This window comes from Neopelma chrysocephalum, unplaced genomic scaffold (assembly GCF_003984885.1).
Source record: "Neopelma chrysocephalum unplaced genomic scaffold, ASM398488v2 Primary Assembly neopelma1_119, whole genome shotgun sequence".
Lineage (NCBI taxonomy): Eukaryota > Metazoa > Chordata > Aves > Passeriformes > Pipridae > Neopelma > Neopelma chrysocephalum.
The window spans coordinates 4660489-4683920 of NW_020897781.1; the positions used below are offsets into that span (position 1 = coordinate 4660489).

General features: G+C 46.1%; 1 protein-coding gene across 1 annotated transcript in view; it reads right to left on the reverse strand.

The window, feature by feature from the left end:
- Positions 1–13297, reverse strand: part of GNAS (GNAS complex locus) — a 138102-nt gene extending 124805 nt beyond the window's left edge. Inside the window, exon 1 of the mRNA XM_027697586.1 lies at positions 13034–13297. Within this exon, the coding sequence (XP_027553387.1) occupies positions 13034–13280 (247 nt within the window). The 5' untranslated portion in view covers positions 13281–13297. The remainder of the gene's footprint in view (positions 1–13033) is intronic.
- Positions 13298–23432: the final 10135 nt, after the last annotated feature.

Sequence of the window (23432 nt, forward strand, 5' to 3'; positions counted from 1 at the left end):
AAATAAAATTGTGGAAAATAAAATTGTGGAAAATAAAATTGTGGAAATGAAATTGTGGAAAATAAAATTGTGGAAAATAAAATTGTGGAAAGTAAAATTGTGGAAAGTAAAATTGGGAAAAAAATTGTGAAAACAAATTGGGAAAAAATTGTGAAAAGTAAAATTGTGGAAAAGAAAAATTAGAATGGTCCTTCTCATTTTTGCATTAAAAAAAATCCTGCCTAGCAGAGGGAATGTTTGAGTGTGTTGATGGCTCAGGACAGATGTGCCAGGATGGACAATGAGCTACACGAAGAATATAGGTCTGAACTGCTAACTCTCCATCTCAAAAGGAATCACAGATCCCATAGTCTTAAAAGACTTAGAAACAGCACAGCTTAAATGTAATAGTTAGCTATTGGCCATGCCAATGATACTAGGTGAGTAAACATCAAAAATCTTAGAATTTCTCTGGAATAAAGTCAATTCAACTATTTAGAAACTGATATTCTGAAAACTACCAGTGATCCTAAGGCTTGCAGCATATCCTGGTGGATTTTTCATGACTTCCTGAGTTTTCCACATTTGTCTGTGACAAAGAAGAACTGAAGCAAATGGTCCTGAGAGTCCACTCATGTCCTGTCAGAGCAGCCACCACCAAGGATGTTGTGTGCTAATCCACATCACAGTTTGTTTGCTTAAGAATCCTCTACACCCCTTCAAGGAAGTTTCAAGTGAGTAAAAGACTTTTTTTGGACTTGGAAGCAAGTTGGCCAAATTAAAATTGCCTTCTCAAATGATTATTTTAAAATGGCAGAAAATCACCCAGTCGGAGGTGAAGCTTTACAAGTATCTCTGGAGGCAGAGAACTGGCTTTCTGCTCTTGATGCAAAGAAATAGTCCAGTTGTTTCAAGATTCTGATTCTAAAGAACACAACTACAACATGCAAACACAATACTCTAGCAAACTTTGCTTTGACTGTGCAAATAACTTTAAAAAAAAAATTGTTTCTGGAAGCCCAGCAAAAGTTGTGCTTGAAATCTCTCAGTGGAATTACATTTTCGCTCAAGCAATACCACATAGCTTGGAAGCCACAGAAAATATCTATTAAGACAGTTGCTAATTTAGAGGAAAAATGACCCCATCTGGAACAGTGTCTGCAGTGCTGTTCATTGCACCACAAGAAAAATATTATTGTACTGCAGCGTGTGAAGCCTTGTAACAAAGATGACGACAGGTCAAAAGAATCTAACTTAGAAAGAAAAGTTGAGGTTAAGGTCTTGCTTTTACTGTAAAAGATTAAGTCCAAGAGGAAGTTTAACACGAAGGAAGGGGTGGAAAATAGATGAACTGAACTGACAGCTAACAATTTTTTTCCCCTGTGAACAATAAAGGCTTCCAGCTCCAGGAGGATGTCTTCCAATAATGCAAATTGAGATAAGTAAATTAAGAGCCCTTAGGAAGCATTATTTTGAACATAAAGAAATATCAGCATTGCAAGAGCATTATAGAGCAGATTGCTTAAGTAAGGCTTAAGTAAGAGATGCCAAAGAGAAACCAGGGGAATTACATCCCTGAGATGGAAACAACAGAGAGGATGAGTCAGGTATTTACTGACAACAGCTTAAGGTCAGGGTGAGTAAGGGGATACCAAAACTACCTGATGGGAAACGTGTAACAGGAGGGTTGGCATTAGGGGCTGCCTGTGCAGCAGCATCGAGTCTGAGCAAATTCCTCCTCAACTGCAGCATCATTAGCCATAGAAATCTCTCAACACTCATCCTCTGAAGAAACCACAAACACTGCCCGTGCTCAGGTAATAGCAGCAGGGCAGTGCCATGGTGCAGAGATGTCATGGGTTGCCCAGGGAGGTGCCCCCAGTTTCCCCCACTGCCCTCTGGCCCCTGGCTGACAGTCTCTGATGCCATTTCCCAGAATTTCCATTCCAATCTCACATAAAATTAGTATTTCAGCAAGTATTCCTAAGAAAGATGTTATCTGTACTGGGGGAGGTTAGTGGGAAATCAAGATAGTAAGCATTCCAATACCACGCCAGGCCCGTTGTTGAGTAATCCAGACTTCAGCTGAATTAAATAGCACACAGTTATACAGGGCTACAAACATCTGTTTTCAAGAGGTGTCCAGATCATTAGCAGCTAATTCTACATCTCTCTTACATTCCCTGCCATATGCTGGGGGATAATCTCAGCAAGCAACAGGGATTTTCATCTCAAATCCTAACAAATCTGCTCTACAAGGCTTCATGGTTTTTCTTATGTCACTTATTAGATTATACCTCTCAGCTGCTCCTCTCTGCTCTTTCCATGCCTTGTGTCTTTTCTTTCACAGCACCCAGCAGCTCCTGAAATCTGCCTGGTAACAACTGACCATTTCTCCATGGAATCCTAGAAAAAATCCCCTCCCTTGCCAACGGTAAATTCAAAATTTACCTCTTGGATAAATTCACACTCAGGTTGTCCCCTCTCCAGCTATCACTGCCACCTGCAAGAGGTCTAAAACAGGACACATACACCGGACAAGGCTCTTAAAGCTTTTGTCCATCTTTGGTAGGATCAGCCCTCTGCTCTCATCCACCCTCCTGGCTAGAGAGACGTGTCTGTGCATGCAGCAAACAGCACATAAAGGACAGAGGAGAAGACCTGGCTTTATGAGGAACTTCATGAATTGAACATCAGAGATATTTTGGGCACTTTGCTTGGCAAACTCAAAGTGCCTAACACCAAAAGCTGGGATGGCACTTTTGTGGCCATAACAAACATATATATATGTATACAAACAAAATTTGATCTTTGACATCAACCAACAACAACAACAGAATTGGAGGTGACTGCAGTACTGACAAAAGATAAGAGATGGGCTGCTCAGGAGCCTGAGCTGCCTCCCTTCTCCACACATCAGCAGAGACATCATGAGTCTCTCCCGTTTCCCAACTTGGTGGCATCCCTTCTCTGCAAAGGGGGATACAAAGTCTCACTCCAGCTTTATTCCCTAGTGAGGTGTTAGCTGTGCTGGGCTTCCTGACAGACCTAGCAGTTGCTTCATTCCCAGGGGCATCTCCTGAACGCCAGCTGGGAAGAAGAGCAGCTGTCAGCAAGAGTTTCCACCCTACACATCCCATCCTCCAGATGAATGATGGCAGTGGATTTGAAACAATCTTGAATGAACTGTAGCAGACCAACCTCAGGGTGGTGAGGATTTGGTGGTCCTGCCTCCTGCCAGCCCTCAAAGCAGCGATGAGAAGTTCCTGCAATCCCATAGTTTCCCCCAAAGCCCTGAGCGCTGCTGCCGCTGGCGAGGAGGGACGTGCGGACGGGATATTTTTATCTCCTCTTCATTCCCATCCCTGCCAATCCAAAACAAACTTGAACTAGTTAGAAGTGGGAAAGATGGTTCATGATGAGAAAAGGATTCCCTGGCTCGACTTGTGTGTCACCACTGGATACATGGATACGTGCCACTGCGGTGGCACAGCTGCATCAGTCCTGGCTTCCCAGCTTTCAGTAACCTTCCCAGACTAAAATAGCAAACCTACTGCTTGATTTTTAGCAGCTGAAGAGCAGAAGTAAACCACATAAGTATTATGTAAAATGATCTTTTTCTAAGTATATGTTTATTGTGCACAGAAGAAGTGGATTTAATTACAAACAACTGGAAGTTTTTAACAGGCTGGATTGCCCCCTACTCCCTTTCTAAAAACTAAGGTTTGGCAGCAGCTTTTGGGTTTCACTGCAAGTCTTCTAAGTATTTCCTTGGAAAGACTTTACACTTGGTCCCAGGCAAGAAGTCAAAATCAACATTTAAAAAGCATGCCCTGCATAATTTCCAGGATTCAGCAGCATTAAGGTATACTTATGGAGGCCAGGAGGAGAACCGCTTTTTGTGCTTTTTGACTTCGTGCATAAAGCTGGTCTTGAGACAAGGAAGTTTATATTCCAAATAATATTTTTAACTACATGCGGTCAAGTACATAACTTATCAGGCCTTTCCTCATCCCCCTCCCAAAATAAGCCTGAATGGTAAATATCTTTGCAGTATTTAGACTCTTGCTTAGACCTCTACTAGAACTGCCAGATTCTCAAACCTAATTGAGAATAATTCGATGGCAAAGTTTCAAATAACATTTTCTTAAACTCCTTTGTACTGTAAAACTCCAATTTGGGCCTGACAGGGGTGCTCAGGCTACACTGGCTGGTTCTGCACTGAAGTGGGTTACACACAACTTCATTGTGTGTCCTCATGCCTTGTCCAAGGGATGGAGTGCTGTCCCCTTGCTGGTGGGATGGCAGCACCCAGGAGACTCAGTGGCTCTGAGGGCACAGTGGACACTGCCCTTGCTGCCATGAATAATCCCCATTGGAACTGCCAGGACTGCTGTGGAGGCAGCGAGACCAAAACTGGTTTGATCCAAAGGCCAAGAATGAAATTTCGCCCATTTCATCTACTTGCTAATTCCTTCTGCCCATCCAGTAGCAGCGCACGTGGCACTTTTGGATACAAGGATATGTATAATGTTTAAGGACTATCCACTCAAATTTTATGCTGATTTTTGCTTTGGCGAAAAACAGACAAGAAAGACTGTTTTCCTTGTGAATATTTGAGGTGCTGTTAAAAACAAATACATGTTCTTCTGAAATATGTGCAAGTGAAACCCTGCATCACTCGCCACCTAAAACCACAAAATGCTGCAGACAAGACTGAACTTCACAGAAGCTGAGAGAAATGAGAGCACGGGTAGTGCTAAGGAATCAGGCTTAGAGGAGAAAATACCTTTTATCTTTCACTGTCTAAAAGGAATTTGTTCCATGTTTTTCATCAGCAGAGAAAAATCGGCTCTATCAAATTGTGAATTTCCTGTGTGGAGGTAAGGCAGGGAAATCATCAAGAAACTGTTTCATGTGGTATTTTTTTTCCAAGCAGACAGTTTTAACTGGTATTTACAAAAAACAAAATCTGAATGCAGATTTTCAGCTCACAATACCATGCCCTTCTCCTCAGTATCACCATTCCCTCCCTTTTTTAAGTCCCAGTCCCACAAATCCCTCCATGCTCCTCCTGGCTAACAAGTGATCCTGAGATTTCAGCACGAGAAACAACCAGGAAAAATGCAAACCCAAACAAATACAGCCCACAAAGTAAAAACTGTGTTGGGGAGGGGGTGGGGTAGGGAAGAGGAAGAGGTTGTGGTGTAAAGTATCATGATGAGGGTGTCACAGAGAAAGAGAAGTGCCTTTTTTTCTCATTTCCGCAGCATCTCCCCATCAGAGCTGCTGACCAAGCACAGCCCCACACCCTGAGCACCCCAGGGAGCAGAGCTGCTCTCCAGGCACCCTCAGCCTGTGACAGCCTGGGGACAGACGAGCTGCTGGTTTCCACCATGGGCTCTCTGTGCTGTGGCCACATGGACTCAGATGTGTTTGTCACCTCCACAGCTCATGAACTCTGATAAAGTAAGCAATGGTTTTGCACAGTTGTTCACGTCCCACTCAAACTGCCATAAGCAAAATTAAGGAGTCAGAAAGGACTGAAGCAGTGCTTTGATGGCTGAAACCTCTCTCCTACAGCACAAGGCAAGATGAGAAGCTCAGAGCAACACTAAGAACGTCTTCCTTGGACATGTGGATTTGGATTCAGAAAATTGTGCTGAATGCACTGACAGCCCAGTGCCAAGCTCAGCCTCCTGGGATGGACACGTGCCAGGGGGTTGGAGGCACCAGGTTTGGTTGGTTGGTGTGTTGTCTATGATTTCCATATGTAAATCCCCCCTTGCAAGAACATTTAATTGTGCTTAGGATGAGGAAAAGGAGGAGGAATAGTCCTTCAGTGGGACTACACTCCCCACAACTGCTCCTCCAACTTGTAATCAGAATGTAACTGGGTTTCCCAGGAATTTCAGCACTTCCTCCCTCTTCCAACACACTGCAGCAGAGACAGGAGAAGTGGCTAAACAGAGCAAGACTGTAGATTGTAAAACTACATCTCATTCCTTGTTGGGAACTGACCCATCCTCCTCAGCATCCCCTGACTTCACCTGGCAAAATAAATAGCAACTTTCTGACATCTGTCTAAAACCTACTGGCTCCCCTCATTCCTCAATGCAGAGAATATTCATCAACTTTTTTGTCCTTGTAGTGACATACAGACCTTACAAAATGCTGCTCAGACACAGATACTGTGGGTTTTCTTTGAAGAGGGAACACATTAGAGGAAGCAAAGAAAACTCTGGCTGAGCTATTTATAAAGCTTACATGGCTTGGTTCTCAAATGCTTCACTGACCAGGGGAACAATAAGAACAAGTCATGGAGTTCCACTTCTCAAGACACACTTTCAGGTCTGAATATCTAAACCATCCTGGATTTACATGCCTGGTAACTGGGCTTTTTCGTGAGAAGTATCTGAGTTGTGCTCACATCTGGGAATTTCCAAGCTTTTTTCTTGACATTTTAAAATTAGAGCAATTAGAAGGAAATTCAATGAAATCATGCCTATTTGTGAATAAGGTCACTCCCAAATTTAAGGGAGCCAGGGAAGAACTGCATGTAATTAACTGTGCTCTTCAAGGCTTTTCCTCTAGGGAAGCCCTTGCACAGGAGACAGTTCAATTTAAGATGTCCCAGTGGAGAATGGAGCCAACAGTTGCACAGAAGCAATCAAGGCATTTTGCCTGCTCTGGAAGCAGATGGTGCTGACCAAGCAACAGGATGACAAAGCTCCTGCCAGCCTTGCTGCACCTAAACCAGCAGCTTGAGCCCCCCATGCCATCCACCAGTTAAATATATAACAGCACAGGTGAGACCTAAGCACCACCATTTATTTGATATTATGCCCAGAAGGTAACATTTTGTCACTATAAATTAAGATTATTTATAGAGATTTTCACAAGTTTCCATTTCCCTCTAAAGTCAGGCCAACCATTCACACCTGAAAACCCTCTTCCCATTCCCAAGGTAAAACTGAATAGGACTCAGCTGCCCTGATAACAAACTTCTGACTCCAGTCCCCTCGTGTGCCAGGTAAGCCTTAGCTTCTTTCAGAGAAGAAACACGGTGGTTCCACTCACTGCTTGAGATGCCAGTAGGTGCCACAGCCATCTGTTCTACAGGTGGGAAAGTCAAGGTGATACCTTCCTCCAGAATAACAGAGCTGGAACAAACAGCTAAAAAGCAGTAAGTCAAAAAGAAAAAGCCTTTGGAGTGGAGTTTTAGTTTTAGAAATAAAAATTCTCTGATAACTCTGAAATTAGATCCATGGCTACACATGAATGCAGCATCTCTAGAGCGAGTAATGATGATCTCTATCCCACCAGGCATTTAATCAGTGGAAATATAGATTACCACTAACACAGAGATTGCATCTGTGCTGGGGAGGGGGAGAGATTATGTGCATTTATGCTGCTGTGTGACTGCACAGGTGTGGTTGACCCTGGGGATCAGGAGATCCCCCAGACTCCTCACCCCCTTCCCACAAAAATCCATGCACATAGCATCCCTCCAGCATTAGCTGTAACTGTAAAAGCAATTATTTTTCACTTCACATCTCTGTACAGAGAACATCCAGCTCACATCACACAGCATTGCCATCCATCAGCAGCCCTCCATCACCACACACTTACAGCACTGCCGCTGTAGGTTTTCTGACACCTTCCACTGCCAGACCCTCTTTGAAGCAGCTCAAACTTTGCCAAACTTCAAATATGCCAGCTGAAGCTCTCCACACCATGTGTCTGCCTGGGGCTAATGATCTTTTGCTTTATGTGGAAGTGGTGCAAGGAAAAAGTCACTTTCGGGAACTCTCCAGGAAAAAAAACAATCAAACAAAACCGACCAAACAAACAAACAAAACAAAAAAAAGGGGGGGAGCAGGAAATGACAAGTATCTTGCCTGTTTCTTTCTATGAAATTTTAAAACAGGAGCAGGAGAGAAACTACTTTACCAAGTAATCTAAGGCATAGAGGTGCCACTGCTGCAGACACTTGGTTGTTCTGAGATTTTCAGGTACTTTTGTTTGGGGCAAACATGTTGCAAGCCCAGAAGATCTCTGTTTACCAACTGAAAGGCAGAACATTTTGGATACAGCAGTGGGAACCAAGTAGGACTCCTCTTGCAGAGGCTCTTCATTGCAAAGGAAGACCCATAATTAGCATTCCACCTCCCTGGTGTCCACAGCAGGATTGTCATGTCTGCACTGGAAAGTACTGGGCAGATGGAAACCACGGAGATTCCCATGTCCAAGTGTTCGTGTAGTATCTGGTAATTACTGGGAACCCTATTGGAAAATATTGTAATTCCTTTACCACTAATGACAGTCCATTTGGAGAACTGCATGCTGTGCCCCACAAGCTGCTATCACAGTGAGCAGGTTGCTCAGCAGAGCAGCCCTGTTACAAGATACACACCACAAGCATCCCCTAGGATTGAAACCAGGACTTTTTTGTCTTATTCCCGCTTTTCTTAAAAGGGAGATTAAATATAGCTTGGTATAAGACGATGAGTGTCAAAAATCATGTTCTCAAGAATCAGGAAGCACCAGGATAAAGGTTCTCTCTACATTTTTAGCCCATTCTGTCCTGTACATCTTTTACATGATCTTCTGATAAGGACCACATGCATTTTTGCAGGGTGTATGCCCTCTCTTCCTGCTCACAATACATGGGGCACAAGAAACAAATTGGTTGTGAATGAAAGTATTGTCAACAAGATGGAATTTTGTCAAGTGCTTCAACACACGTCTGTCCTTATAACTGGGTGTCTCCCCCTCCTCACCCATCCAATCCCCGAGAGAAGCAGAGCCAGCAAAACAGGGAATCACAACAAGAGAAGGAATAGTTTGTGGGATTTGCCACTAAATGCTGCCCTGGAGAACCAGACCAGCTTCAGTTTGCCACAGAGGTGCCACAGCCAGAGGAGCAGCACACAGCTTCCAGCACGGACACCCAGCTGTGCTTCTCACTCCTGGGCTGCTCTTCAGAGCAAAAAACTCTAAAACTCACATTGCAAAAGTGCTGAGTGTTCACAACAATGAGGTCCATGGTCTAAACACATGAAGTGTTACTAAAAAAAAAAAAAAAAGTTGAGTACTATGGATTAAAATTAGCCTTTGGCAAAGACTGGGCACTTAAAATCAGTGGCGGCTTCAGACAATTTCAGCTTTAGTCTTCGGTGGCATTTCCCAGCCTGGCATCCACAAAAGAAGGATCCCACCTCATTTCACAGCAGTGCCATGCACTGACATTTATGAAGCATTCAGTCCCTGCAGTGATCAGCACTAGAGCAAAGCCCATGAGGAGTTCAACAGTTCTTTATTCAGCACAGGGTAGGGATGGTGTGTCGTAAATAGGGCACAGGGTGACACATTGTATGAGGAGGATAAGAATATTGAATAGCTGCTCATTCACTGCACAACATCCATCTTGTGCCCTGAATGAAGTACCAGCCCTGTGGAAAAAAATACAATGTAAACCATACAAGTCTTTAATTATATGGTTAGGAGGGGTTTACCATGCAGCACACACAGAGAGGGTGACTGTGTCTTCACACTGATATTTCCCAGCTTTTTAAAGTATGTTTTTCTTCTATATAACATATTCCACCATAAAAACTTCACATTTGCATGCCCTATATTCATATTTGTACCAGTGTAAATATTTCTGTTAAAAACATTTTTACTTAAGCACTGATATAGGTAAGATTCAAAATGGCCATTATTTAATATATTGTAGTTTAAGACATATGCCTAAGATGACAAGTGCATATATCTATATTGGTAAATTGATATCAGCATTTCCTTTACAATATGGGGATAAACTACAAGAACTTTTTACATGGGCAAGAGTTCAGCCTGAGAGAATGAAAAAGAAATAAGCACACAAAGATTGGCAAAGCACTGAGAAGGGACCAGCCCAAGTTTATTCTCTTACAGAAAACCAGATTTATACTTTAAAGTCTTAAAAAAAAAAAAAAGAGGAAGACCCACATTACTGTCACCAGTGAGAAAGCACACAAAGAATGGAATTGTTTTATGACAAAGCTTAGAATCCTTTCCCCTGTAAGCACGTACTTTCACTTTTAGAGCCAGGATTGTTCTCAAACAAAAAAACAACCCCAATGCACTGAAAAAATCACCCTCCAATTCCCAGTAGTAACCGTGAACTCACTATGCTGCCAACATAACAATGATTGTAATCTTGAAGTAGTGACTTGCACAGTTCACTAAACAAAATCCATTGAGATCACACCTGGTTGAGCATTTCACAGAAACTATAAAAGTAAAAGGTACTATGCTGCAAGTACAAAGTCAGATTATTGCTTCCAAAATAGAGCAGATGTAAAATCTTTGCTTTACTGAAATTAAAACAAGTTCCAGGACTCGGGAATTTACCTTATACAACTGTAGTGATGAAAAAAAGACTGAAAAATTATTAAAGAGACCTAAAGATCATTTAACAGGGCATAAAATCATTCACTGAGTAACTACACTGAACACCCCTGGGCACTCCGATAAAATGATGAACTTCTCCTTCCAAAAAAAGGAACTACAAAGTGGGAACATAAGTATCAGTTGTGCTGAAGAGCACTAACCCAAGTAATACTCTTGAGTAACTTGAGACTAGGATGTTACACACACACTACAACATGAAACCACACACAAGCACAGGGACTTTGTGCCGAGCACACGATAGGAAGAAACACTTCACATTTCCAGCACAGCCCTTGGAAATACATGAGCTGCTGCAGCCATATGTTACAAATAATTTAGCCTTGGGGACAGACCAGACCTGAATCATCAGTGCAGTTTGCATTTAAATTCTGTTACTCTCAAAGAGCAGGCACCCCTGGTGTCCTCCTCTGTGCACATCAGTGATGCTCCTGCAGGAGCTCATCAGCCTGAAAAGTTGGGAGCACAAGTAAGAAACCATGACTACCTACTGCAGCTTTTGTCATTGAGCCTTCACCCCAAGCAAGGAGACATCCCTGGCTCTGCACTTCTTCAGTCTTTTTTCCCCCACCTCAAGTCCATTCCTTAAAAGACTCAGTTATAGCTTTAAATTCCAGCTGGATGCTCCTGCCCCCCTCACTCAACATTACTGTCCTGCTCTATTTGTGTGTGCAATCTCTAAGCATCTAGGCAAAGTCACACTCAGCTGTGGCAGCAATACCTGCTGATGTACATGAAGTATAACCAAATATGCTCCAAACTTCATATTCCAGCTTAGGAACCGAAAATTCACAAAGCAGCAGTGAGAGTGGGATGCAGAGGAGAAGCAGCAGGGGAAGGAAGCTAAACTGACAGTCCCTGTGCAAGGAGCAGGGAAATGGGTCTCTTAGGCATCCCAAGATTTACAAGAGGGCCAAAAAGTGACTTCCTGCTATTCAAGTCCAGGCTGAAATATAATAAACGACTGCCAGCATAACACTGACTCATATCCATCAGATTTATAAATCAGTACTTTGACAAAGAATGCTCTCTCTGTTGGCTTCACCATAGACAACTCTAAACCACTAAGAAATGTTGTTTAACCCACTCAGTGTTCAATGTCATTGCTGCAAAAACCAGTTCTGTGGCACAACACGTTAGAAGCAATATTAAAAACCAGACAAATGAAATATTGCCTGATGAGAATACAGAAGCCTATCAGATAGCCTTTATGACTTAAAGGTTTGCAGATTAACATCAAAATTAGCCCTACTGTTGGGAGTTTTTCCTTAGTTATTTAATCTACAAAGAAAAAAACAGTTCTCACGGGTCCTTCTTCACACACTTGTTCCCTACAGAACAAACTTGAAATATGTTAAAAAAAAAAAAACACCAAACCATAGCATAACTACAAGTAGCCTGTGCATGGGAATGCCAGGTTGGTTAGAGGAGTGATTCCTCACCAACACAGCCACAGCACACAAGCTTTACTTTTTCCACGAGTGTTGCTCAACCCCTTTCTCATGAGAAGGAGGTACAACTTCATGAACAGACTCACATCAGCAGAGCTGCAACCACACAAAAAGATGCTGTACTTCTGGAATAAAAGCTTTTACCACTAAGACACAGAAAACGAGGTCAAACATTGTTTTCTAAAGCTCCCTAAAGGTCAGCTCTTCTTTTACAGGCTACAAACACACATCAAAAAGAGGGGGGCCAAATGTTGCTGTTTATTGCCCACAGAACCATGCACACTTCGAGAGCAAGAGGCACTTAACTTATTTGTGGACATTTGAAAATATTCTCTATTATTCCAAGATGTTCAGGATAATCTGTATTCCACCTGCGCTGTGCTGGGGGAAGAGAGATTAGAAAAATCTCCAAACCTCATTGACTTATCTGAAGGCCAACACATGACTTTCTATGACCGTTTTGGTTGGGGTCATGTATCATACAAGCTCAGACATCACGCAAGTCGCCTTTCCACAGGGCATCCCTCGGGAAGGCAGTGCCGGTGCTGCCACCGTGCAGGAGCATCCCCTGCCCGGGAGCCCTGCCCAGACCAGAGGCAGGGGCGAGGGGCCATGCAGGGAGCAGGGGCTGGTGCATCGCGCAGAGATGGATGGCACCGGCACCGCCTGGGAGGCTGCATCTCCAGAGGCGAAGTGGGCAAAGGCAGAACACTAAGGCACATAGGAAAATTCAGGCTTTCTCCTTACAGAGGAGCTCAATAACCGCTCCTGCAGTCCCGATGCGTGGCTCTGTGTCAACAGCCAGCGCGGGGACAGCGTGAGGACAGGCGGACACGGTACCGAGCATCACCTTCACAGGGGTGCGCAAGGCTGCCCCTTTCCTCAGACCGGCCACTGGCTCCTACCACAGCGGCACCCGCGGGCACGGCGACCCCCCGGCCGAGCACGGTACCCCCCATGCACGGCGACCCCCGGGCACAGCATCCCCCGGACCCCCGAGCACAGCATCCCCCGGACCCCCGCCCGGCGGTGCCGCCACGTGCGCGCCCCGCCCCGCCGCCCCTCCGCCCGCGGGCACCGGCGGCGGCCTCGGCCCCCGCACCTGCCGGGCCGGGCCGGGCCAGACCGGGCTGTGCCGTCCCGCTCACCCAGCAGCAGCAGCCGGTGCGTCTGCTTGTACTCCCGCTTCTCCGCCTTCAGCGTCTTGTCGATGCTCTTGCTCCGCTTCTTGTCCGCCCGCTCCTTGGCCACCAGGTCCTGCCGCAGCCGGTGCCGCACCTGCGGGTCCCCGTGCTCCGCCGCCGCGCCGGGGGTGTCCGGCTCGCCGCGGCCGCCGTAGGGCGCGGAGGGGTGCGCGGCGGCCAGGCGGGAGCGCAGGCTGTAGCACAGCCCCATGGTGCCGGAGCCGCCCGCCCTACGGCGCCGCGGGCATCGCTCTCCGCCGGCCGGGGCGGGCAGGGCGAGGCGAGGCGGCGGCGCCCGGGCGGCCTCTTAAAGCGGCCCCGCTCGGCGGGCGCGGGGCGCGGGTCCCGTCCCGTCCCTCCCGTCCCGCCCCCCGGCCGGTGCCGCGCCGGGCCCGCGGGAGCGGCCGCACGTGATGCGGACATGTTTTACCGTATTCTCTGGAAAGCGGCCCCCGCCGCAGCCGTGAGGGGGGGGGGGCCCCCCCCCCCCCCCCCCCCCCCCCCCCCCGCCGCGTCCCTCCGGACACCCCCCCGCCGCGTCCCTTCGTGTCACTTCTGCCCTCTCCGGGGTGCGGGGGTCGCGTCCCGCAGTGCCCGAGGACTCCCTTCCCCGCGCCTGCCCCGCGGGGGGTGCCGGGCAGCCCACCACGGGCTGCGAGTGCCGGGAGAGCCGGCGGTCAGCGCTTCCCATTCCCAACATCCCAAACGGATGGAGCCAGCGCTGGTTTGACATTTCACCCTCGCCTGGGTAAGGCTTTTGCCCCGGCCACGGGTCAAGGTCCGGACATGAGGCGATATCCCGGCCTCTGGCATGTCGTGAGGATGCTGCGGCGGCAGGGACAGCCCTGGTCCATGGGGAGGTAACGTCCAGTTTGGACACTGCATCAGAGCTCCTCCAACACAGCACCTCATCCCACTAGAAAGAAGGTCGTGACACCAAGACCTGCACCATTTTCATGCCCCATTTTTAATTCATTTCCTGCCACACGCGTATTTCTCAGTGACTTCTTGTTATTTTCTACCGATGCCATCATCTAGTGCAGAAGTTACTGATGGAGCTTGCTCTGGAGGCACCACCTCTGCCTTCTAACAACAAACTTCACAATCACCTCCTCGGTTCTATCACTGTACCTGGGCTGGGGTGATGATGCTGGTTGTGCTGTGCCCCCCTCCCTGGCAGCATGGGCCGTGCACAGCACTGCCAACTTTGTCATGCTGTATTTTGTACTCATCTCCGGCCAGCTCTGAGCATTCACTTAGGAGATGACTAATACTCTCTGGGGCCTGGCCACACATCCTGCACTCTGGAGTTGAAGCTTTCCAACCAGCTCTCTGTGCTGTAGCCTGTCCTCTGCAAATAGCCTATGTGGTTCTCACCAAAATCTCTGTTTCTCCTCTCGGGGCTTTCTCCCAAGTTATGCGTCTTCTTGATACAAATTTCTCTTTCAAAATCTTCTGCAGATCCGTGTCAGCAGAAGGACAGATCCTGCTTCAGTGGCCCTCTCTTCCCTCTTTATTAGCACCACGCAAAAGGCTGAGCAGGTCATATCCTCTATGACACCTTTGAGGATTTCTGTTGCTGACGCATCAGAACAGCTTTGCCAGAGTAGGAGCTGCCCACGGAGGTCACTGTTAACCAGGTGAGCTTTTGTTACTCCCAGTCTTGGGATCCAGCCTTAAGTCAACCCTTATGATTGCACTGGAGCAGAGGAGGAGCAGTGCCCCGGGTCCAGCAGAGAGCACCGTCCTGGCAGGCAGCAGAGAGGTTTTGGTGAGGCTCACCCTGTGCCCTGCCCTGCAGGAGGGAGTTCAGGCTTCTCTGCAAACTGGCTCCCTGGTGTCCTGTTCCCAGAGCGGTTCCAGGAACAATCAGTGACAGCAAGAGAGGGTGCCAGAACAAAGTTCAGGAAATGTGTTTGAATGGTCTGTGAATTTGGGCTCAGGCAGATCCAAGCACATGCTTCACAGTGGGGACATGCCTGGAAACACTCGCGTCTGTTCTGTAAGGAGATGCTCTGTGTGTGTCCCATGCAGGAAGGATGCTTGTCATTTCAGCAAGTTTATTTCTATTTGACTCACTTTCAGTCAGGTCTAGGAACTGATGGCCAGTTCTGTACCTCTTCTCTCCTGCAAGTTATCCTGTGGAAAGTCAGTGTGTCTTTTCCCGAAGAAAGACATCACCTGAGCAAAGGGAGACAACATCCCCTCCTTCCCTGTCCCTCCTCCTGCCTGTGTCCCGCTCAAGGCACCTAATCAATAACTCTCTGCTTGTCTGTTACAGCAATTAGTAAGTGTACAAATGAGATCATTACATGGCAGACAAGTTCACTTTACACATCACTGTTAGCCCAAGGTTCAGCAGCGGTTGCTGCCTGTAGCAGGAATTAATCCATCTCACATCAGGCTCAAAATGCCCACATGACTCATTCTGTCTCCACTGCTGTAATGTCTTTTCCTCTGGGACCGAGAGTTCGTTCTTCTGATGAACACACCCCTGAGAATGTAATATAACAAGAAAATGTAAAGGTCAGCCTAGAATATTATTAATAGTAGTTTTCTTTTTCTTCCTGTGCTTTTCAGAGAGACACCAAAACAAGAGGAGTCTTATAGACAGGACAGTTCTTTGAAGCACTATGTGTTGTGGGGATCTGCAAAAGGAAAGGGAACTCTCCAGGGCTGTGAGGAAAACAAATCCAAACCAACCCAAAAGCTAAAATGGGATATTAGTTAGTAACATTCAGCTTATGAATTTGTTCTCCTGGCTCTGAGGGTAGGCAAGCAGAGTTTTCCTGCTTGTGCAATTCACAGCAAAGAGAAGTTTAAGGTCAGTCTGTCTTGGTTTGGTTACTCTGAAAACTTTTCCAGTGCAGATGACAAGTTCTACAGAGCACACCAAACCTGCCTTCACTGCAATGTTCATCCTCTCCCAGATGTCTCTGAAGCAGAAATCTGAAAATGAAGTAGGATTTCAAAGTGGAAGACAGGCTTTCCCTCGTCCTATTATTTTAAACCCCTAGAAAAACTCAAAATCTTATCAATTACTTGTTTCAGGAAACCAAAAATTTCACATCCTGGTATAGCCCTGGCTATGGCCCTGCCTCTAGATGTAGTTACTTGAATTCCAGCTCTTTACAGTGTCAGAGGCACAATTCATCACTTCCCAGCTTACACCAGTTTTAGTTGGTGGCAAGAAGTGACAGCAAGGATAAAGTCACATGTTTCACCTGGGTAAAGAGTGCTGACACAGACTGACAGCTTCTTGAAATCACACACAGCTTCAAAGGTAGAGGAGGAAATTACCTTGAAGCTCTGCCTCTTCCTGACTCCCAGCAGGGAGGGAAGGAATAGAGAGTTGTCCTTCCCCGAGCACTGGGCTGCAGATCTCTCTGCATTTTTATTCTGTTATTTCTACCATCTGCAACGGGGGGAAATAAAAAGTGGAGGGGTTAAAAAGCATAGTGGGCCATCTGTGAATGCAAAAAATACCACAGAAGAAAGGAAGAGAGGCAACAACTGTGAGACTGCAGTGTTAAGGGACATGGACACATAAGCAAAAAAACTTGGAGCAACACCAGGAAATATGACAGCGAGAGAAATGTAAATGAGTAAAATTTGCATTTATTTGTACCTTGGGAGGGAAAATAATGGGTTGAACTCAAACTCCCACCCCTATTACTGTAAGGGATCTATATGTACAACCTTCATTTCTCGATACAGAGCACCGTGTACATGTCAGACCGGCTGCTGGCGCTGCCCTCCCACAGTCAGCCTCTCCAGGGCACTGCTTTGCACTCAACTTTTCCAATGTAGGTGGCTGTAGCCTGGCACTGTGCTAAAGACGTCCTGGGTAAAGGCATGAGCTTTTCAAACAGGCCCTGGGATTGCTGTGCACAGTGTGGCTGGAGCAACACAGGGTGCTGAGCACCCCTGAAAATAAATCGTGCCACCCAGTTAGAAAACAGGGCTTTTAGGGCAGAAGGAGAGGAATCTACATTTGTGGAACTTGCTCAGTGTTTATATGACTGAACACCCCGTACAGACTACGAGAATTTAACTTTAGCTGAAGCAGGTTCTATCTGGTCTTTGCTTTTGGTCCTTTGCTTCACTTAATACTTACTTTTCTATCATTCCTCTGTTTCCTACGTGGAAGTTTACATTTAAAATAGTGACTAATTTCAATCTTGGATTCCTAAATCCTTGTTTAAGTATCAATCTAAACTGTTAATTTTTTTGTTTTCTTTCAGAAAGCCTGAAAACCAAGAGTTCCTGATACGTAAAACCACAAAGCCACCATCAGTGGCCTCGTCACGTCTCCTCACCTAAAAGCTGGTTCATCTGCAAAGTAAACACCATGATACACAGATAAGGCACGAAAAATAGAATTAGCTCCATATGAACTGTATTTCAGATATAAAGTGACAAAAGGTGTTGGTGCTTCTAGTCATGGGAAAGTGTTCTGAAGAGATGGTCAACAAATGCAGTATTGCTGTTCAGAGATGGCAGTGGGACTTGGATATCCATACCTGAGAGCATCATTATGGATTCAGACTGGCATTAAATAATAAAATAATTAAAATTAAATAATAATTAAATAAAATAATTAAAATAAAGTGTGACTGTTTGGTCCTGGGTCCATTCCTCTTGCCAGACTTGAGAAGGCACCCATGTAGGTGTCTTTGAGTAGTAGTGATAGCTGTGCTCAGGGGAGGTAACAACTCCCTAGCAGGGAGGCTGCACTGGGCACAGAACCAGCCAGTGTCACCATCCAAGCTCCAAAGTACAAACTTTTCCCTCTCAAGTACAATAAAACTTGCCACCTTTCCCCTTGGCTATCTTTATGGTTGGTTTTCCCTTGACTATTTTTGTTTGCAGCATCATGCCCCAGTTTTCCTTCAGGAATATCAAAATACTTTCCTTTTTTTTTTTTTACTTCCCACCACAGACCATGTGTGACCTCTCTACGGTGAGGTTCTTTGCTCTGGCCATCCCAGAGCAGTCACCTGAAAACATATTTATGGCTGCAGGCGGAAAGAAGAGAAAATCCCATTGTCAAACTCATTCCATTCAGACATCACTTAACGAGATGATCTACCCAATTCCACTGATTTTACTGGGCTTTATACACATATCTGGCATTAACCTGCCACAGAAGAGACGCCCTGAGCTGGGCTAGAAAACCACTGGCATTGCACTTGTGAAAACAGCAAAGCAATATTTTGATAAAGCAGCTTATTTCCATTTCTTAACTGCTTTTCCTACAGCCTGCAGATACTTCCTGCTTCCCCTCTGTCCCTCTCCAGCAGATAAAGGGACACGTTTGTTGTTGAGATCATTGTGGCACCCTCAGCAAGCCGAGGTTGTCATGGGACTCCCTGCACAAACAGAGCAGGTTTTCAAGGATAATACACAGCATAAATGAGCAGTCTTGTTCTGTCAACAAAAGCCTGTGTGTTTATAAGGACCCTCGAACGTGTTTTTAAAAATACTCGGGCGGGTATTTTTAGCTGTGAGAGCCTCTCCAGCCGCCCCTAACACACCGATACTGTTCCCGGCGCCGCTCTCCCCCTCGCCCGGGTCTGTCGCGGCCGTCTGAGGGTGGAACTCCCACCCAGGGGTGTTCCTGCGGGAGCAGAGCCCCGAGCAGAGCACGGCCCCGTGTTATTCAGGCTGCACTGACATCTGTTGGCTCTTATCAGCCGGGGTAGGAAAAAGCAGCCCCGTGTGGTTTCCCGCCCTGAGATAGCGCCCGCGGGCAGAGGCGAGGGACGGGGCGGGCGGTCCCGCAATAGCGCTGCTGGCACCGGGGGTGACCGGGGCTCATGGGCAGCAGGCAGCGGCCGGCAGGCAGCGGCGAGCCAGTTCAACAGCTCGGTTGGCAACGTGATGTATTCCCAATGAAACACGCGATTCCCAGCCCTCATCCTTCCAATCCCGTGGCTGTCCTCGTATCCTGACACAGCTCAGGTTGCCTTTCTGCAGGAGGAGGCTGAAGCCTGCCTGGAGAAGCTCTGCGCTCCTCTGCCAGCATGTTGTTCACTTATTAAACCAGTAGGACATGAACACTCATTTCTGAATCAGTGTCTGAAAAGATCACATAACCTTTTGGAAAAAACGAGTAAGATCTGAGCAAAGCGTTTCACTTGAACTGGCAAACTGTTACTCAGATGTACAATTTGGATGATATAACTGTATGTTCGGTGCAATAAGCAAAGAACAACTGTATGCCCTGGAGTTCAGCCAGCATCCTGCTTTGGTTAGAAGCTCCGTCCTGCAAATACTGTATCATATGTCAGTGCTCTTATTCACGGAATTAACACAAGACTTAACTGAAGTGGGTAACAGTGCTACACGCTCCTCTGTCAGGCTTAGTGAGGGAGCAATTACAGCCCTCTGGTTTTAAGTGACTAATGCCCAAAGTGTGGCAAGTCCCAAGCCTGACTGTGCAGCCCAAAGGGGTTTTCTGAGAAACACTCTGTAAACATGGGGCCTGGCTGATTTGGGCACTGAGGGTCCTGCAGCGCTTTGTGAGTGAGAGAAAGAGCAAACAAGTAGCACAGAGGTGTTGTGGGCATGGGAGGAAGTCACAGAAAAGAGGACTTTTAGAATAGCATAGACTGGAGGGGCAGTCTTGAGAGAGATGGAGACTACCATCCATTTCCTGTTTGAGTGGAAACAGTTCCAGAAATCCTTCTCCCTGCTATTCCTCAAAAATACTTGTTATGTGATTGGGTCAACAGTGTTTAATTTTGGCCGTATGAAGTATAACCTCATTTTTAAATGTCACATTTGCCCTTTGATTTTAAAGACAGTTTGTGCTGTTCAGGTTTTGAAATAATCTAAAACAGAATTAGCTTATTTTACAGCTTTATAAATCTCTCCTGGTTGGCTCCAGTGTTAAGTAGGTTGTTAAATTCTACCAGTAAAGATTTCATCATTTCTCTGAGCGCTGCAGTTTAATATTTGCTGTTGAAGCACTGGGTCAGGCTGACTTTGCCTGCTAGACTTCACTGTTCTCGTGCAGCTTTAAAGGAGAAAATGTCAGAGAAACAAGGGATCTACTTTCTTGGTAAAAAAGCACTGAACATGAAAGCACTGCTGGTTGTGCAGGACAGGGAAGGTGGGGAAGGCTGGTATCCCCATTGCTGGCAAGCCCTGGAGCAGCCTGGCAGCTCTGCCACTGAACAGCTCTGTGCCAACACACTCCAGAGCCAAGGGAGAGCTGCAGCTGCCAGGACCAAGGAGGCTGAGCAAACCCAAGCTCTCAGGAAGGCACTGCAGTGACATGCCTCAAAGAGCTGGGAGGCAGCAGCCCTGCAGAGGAGTTTGAGCTCCCACTTACACCTTCTCTGTATATTTTTTTCATGCTGCCTGAACACCTGCCTCTTGCCTCTCATTAGGACTGCAGAAAATAGAGGCATCAATGCACCAGAGCTGCAGTTGTAGTAATAATTCTGATTATTTGTGCACCACTTCCAGGGCAGAATACTGTCAGTGAAGGGAGGGGAACGGGGGATATGATCCCAGAGCACAGCAGCTGCATCTGCTCTGTGTCACACACCATCACTCAACCCCGGCTCTGGGAACAGTGTCAGAGCTTCCCCAGTCACAGGCTCCTGATAAGTCAGTCACAGCAGTGAAATAGCAGATTTTTGTCTCTGTTCCTCCCTTCCAGCAGCACAGTTCACACCATAAGCTAATGAAAGCTGAAGCTACAGCGAGGGCTGCAGAGGGAGGAAAGCAGAGCGTTTCCTCAGGGGCAGTTACACGTGCACAGGGGTTGGTTTTTAATGTTCTCCTCTGCCCCATCAGCCTGAGATAAGCCCAGCTGGCTGCAGGAGATGTCCCACGGCTGGGAAGCCCGTCCTTCCACAGCACGGAGCTGTGGCTGACGCCGAGAGCTGGAGTCCTCTAGATGTCACCAGTGCCACGGGCTTGCTGGTGCCTGGTCCTGCGGTAGCACATCTCAAAGTGTCCACCCAGAACAAAGGCAGAGCTGCTGTCTTTGAGATGGCCAGCTTTAAAGCCGCCTGTAAGCTGCTAATGAGGCCCCAGTGTATTAGCACCAGCCTCATTAGAAGTTAAAAAAAGAACAAAACTGCTTCGTTTCTTTTTCACCGTTTCGGCTGTTATTTCACTCTGTGCTTTCTCATATCTGGTGTCTGATCAATCCAGGCGTTCTCTTGTCCTTGCTAATGCTGCAGTGCTCAGGTGCAGGCACAAAAAAAATCAGAAATTTACCTTTTCTGGTGCAACACCAGGAAAAAAACCTTGAGAGGAAAATACAATGTTCCTTCTCATCCTCCTCACATGCTGGATTTTGCTGTTACTTCACCTTCATTAACTGTCATATCTTTCAACTTCCCAGTACTTCTGTAGAGTAAGGATTGGTTAACTCTTTGCCTGGACAGAGACAAACCACATCTAGTTGAGGGTCCCAAGGAAAAGGCTCATGTTTGTTAGGACAGACAGGCCTCTGCCCTTTGCAGGGACAGACAGACAGCTGCCCTTCACCCAGGAGGGTCTTTCTGTGCTGAGCTGAAGACCTGAAGGCTCCACCAAACCAAATGGAAAGGCCCAAATGAAAGAGAGAACAAAGATGTCAAAGGAAAAAAGCCCTCCTGGAAATGCAAAGCGTTCACAATTCCCCTTGCTGTTATCACTACTGAAAAAAAGAATGGAACACTGGAGACAATTAGGTCTTTTCATGTTAAGAAACGTGACAAAAAAGACACCAAAGGCTGTATTAACAATGGGTACAGAGGCTACAAGAGGAAAAAGGCAGAAGTCTATCATTTTATAGATGTGAAAGCAAGTACTGACAAAGAATTCTTGCTTTCAGAGCCACAGGCCAGAATTTTTTAGGTATTCTATACCAAGGAGATTTTTTTGCCTAACCTGTACCTACATTTTGATTTCAGTCAGCTCGGGTACAGCTGGTAAGAAAACATGAAAACAAGACTTTTAAAATATTTCATTTTCTCCAAAGTTGCCTTTTCTGGGGAAAAAAAAATCTCAATGGTTTTTCCAGAGTAGATATTCATGTTTTTCTTAGATTTGTTCAATATTTTATTGCCACATCATAGTGACACCAGAACATACCAGGATGCACAAGTTCACACCTTGCTGAGAACTTAGGCAACCTCCAAGATCACTGGGCTTGTGCCTTCCTTACAATCCCCTATTTCCCACTTCTCTCTAGCCGTAAAAATCAATCAGTAAATCACCGCAGCGTTTTCCTTTAAACCACTTGTATACCTTTAATCTGTTTCCACAAATTAAACAAAGCAATCTGTGCTTTACACGGGGAGAGCTCAGCTGGATTATAACATCACCTTATCACTTTAATCATTCCTTTGTTTATATGATACAAAAGACTTTGGTTTCTGTTCCATTTAAAAACGTGCTTTTCCACGTCAGTCGTATCTCAAGTGGTGTTTGTTGCTGGACTGCACAGGAAGTTTTGATGAGCTTTATTAATTTTTGCTGATGACATTTGCACTCCCGTTATGAAATATTTCTTTCTACATCCGGGGCAGGAGATGGTGTCTGTGGTCTTTCCAATAAGATTTTAGGTGCAGAATGCAATGTCCTTCACGTGGACTGAATTAAATTCCACTGAGAGTAGGAATAGCTTGGAGGTGAAATTGGTAAACAGATGTGAGCATGTACAGCCTGCAGAGTGTCACTCCTTGACTGACTCCCTCACGCTGAGGATTTCAGAAAGACTCATTCCTCTGCAGGACTGACACTCCACAGAGACAAACTCCCTTTGGACAGACTGTAATTACAGACCCTGAACTAGTTCCTGTTCCAGTGTGGGAACAGCAGGCAGCTGCCCAGGGCTGGAGGAAGCCCTGAGAATTGGTGGGACACAGGGCACCTGCATCATTTCAACCAAGCATTTGCACCCAGGTGCTGAGCAGTACAAACGTTCCAGCACTCTGGCTGGACTCTGGATGAGAGCTCTGCTTCAGCCTGTGATTAGTTTCCTTTAAAACTCACAATAACATAAAAGGAGACTTCACACAAATGCCAGCCTCAAAACAGCTTGTAATTGTTTTCTTGGCAAATAGTCATAAAGAGCTCTGTGTTTTCAGAGCTGCAAAGTTCATTCACAGATAAATTTGGCAACAGAAGTCACAGACCCACCATACACTCTCTGTTGGGTTAGCTACTACAAACTCCTTAGCCACAGACCGAAAGGAAAATTCACAGAAGTATTTCAGCTTTCACAGTTTAAGTGGTAAATGTCTTCAGTAAATAATTAATATGACAGAAAGAGGATTTGTTGAGTGAGGCAACAGTATCAGTATCGCTAGATCAACTTCATTGTGTTCTGCCTTGCTGGTTAATTCTGCCCTGC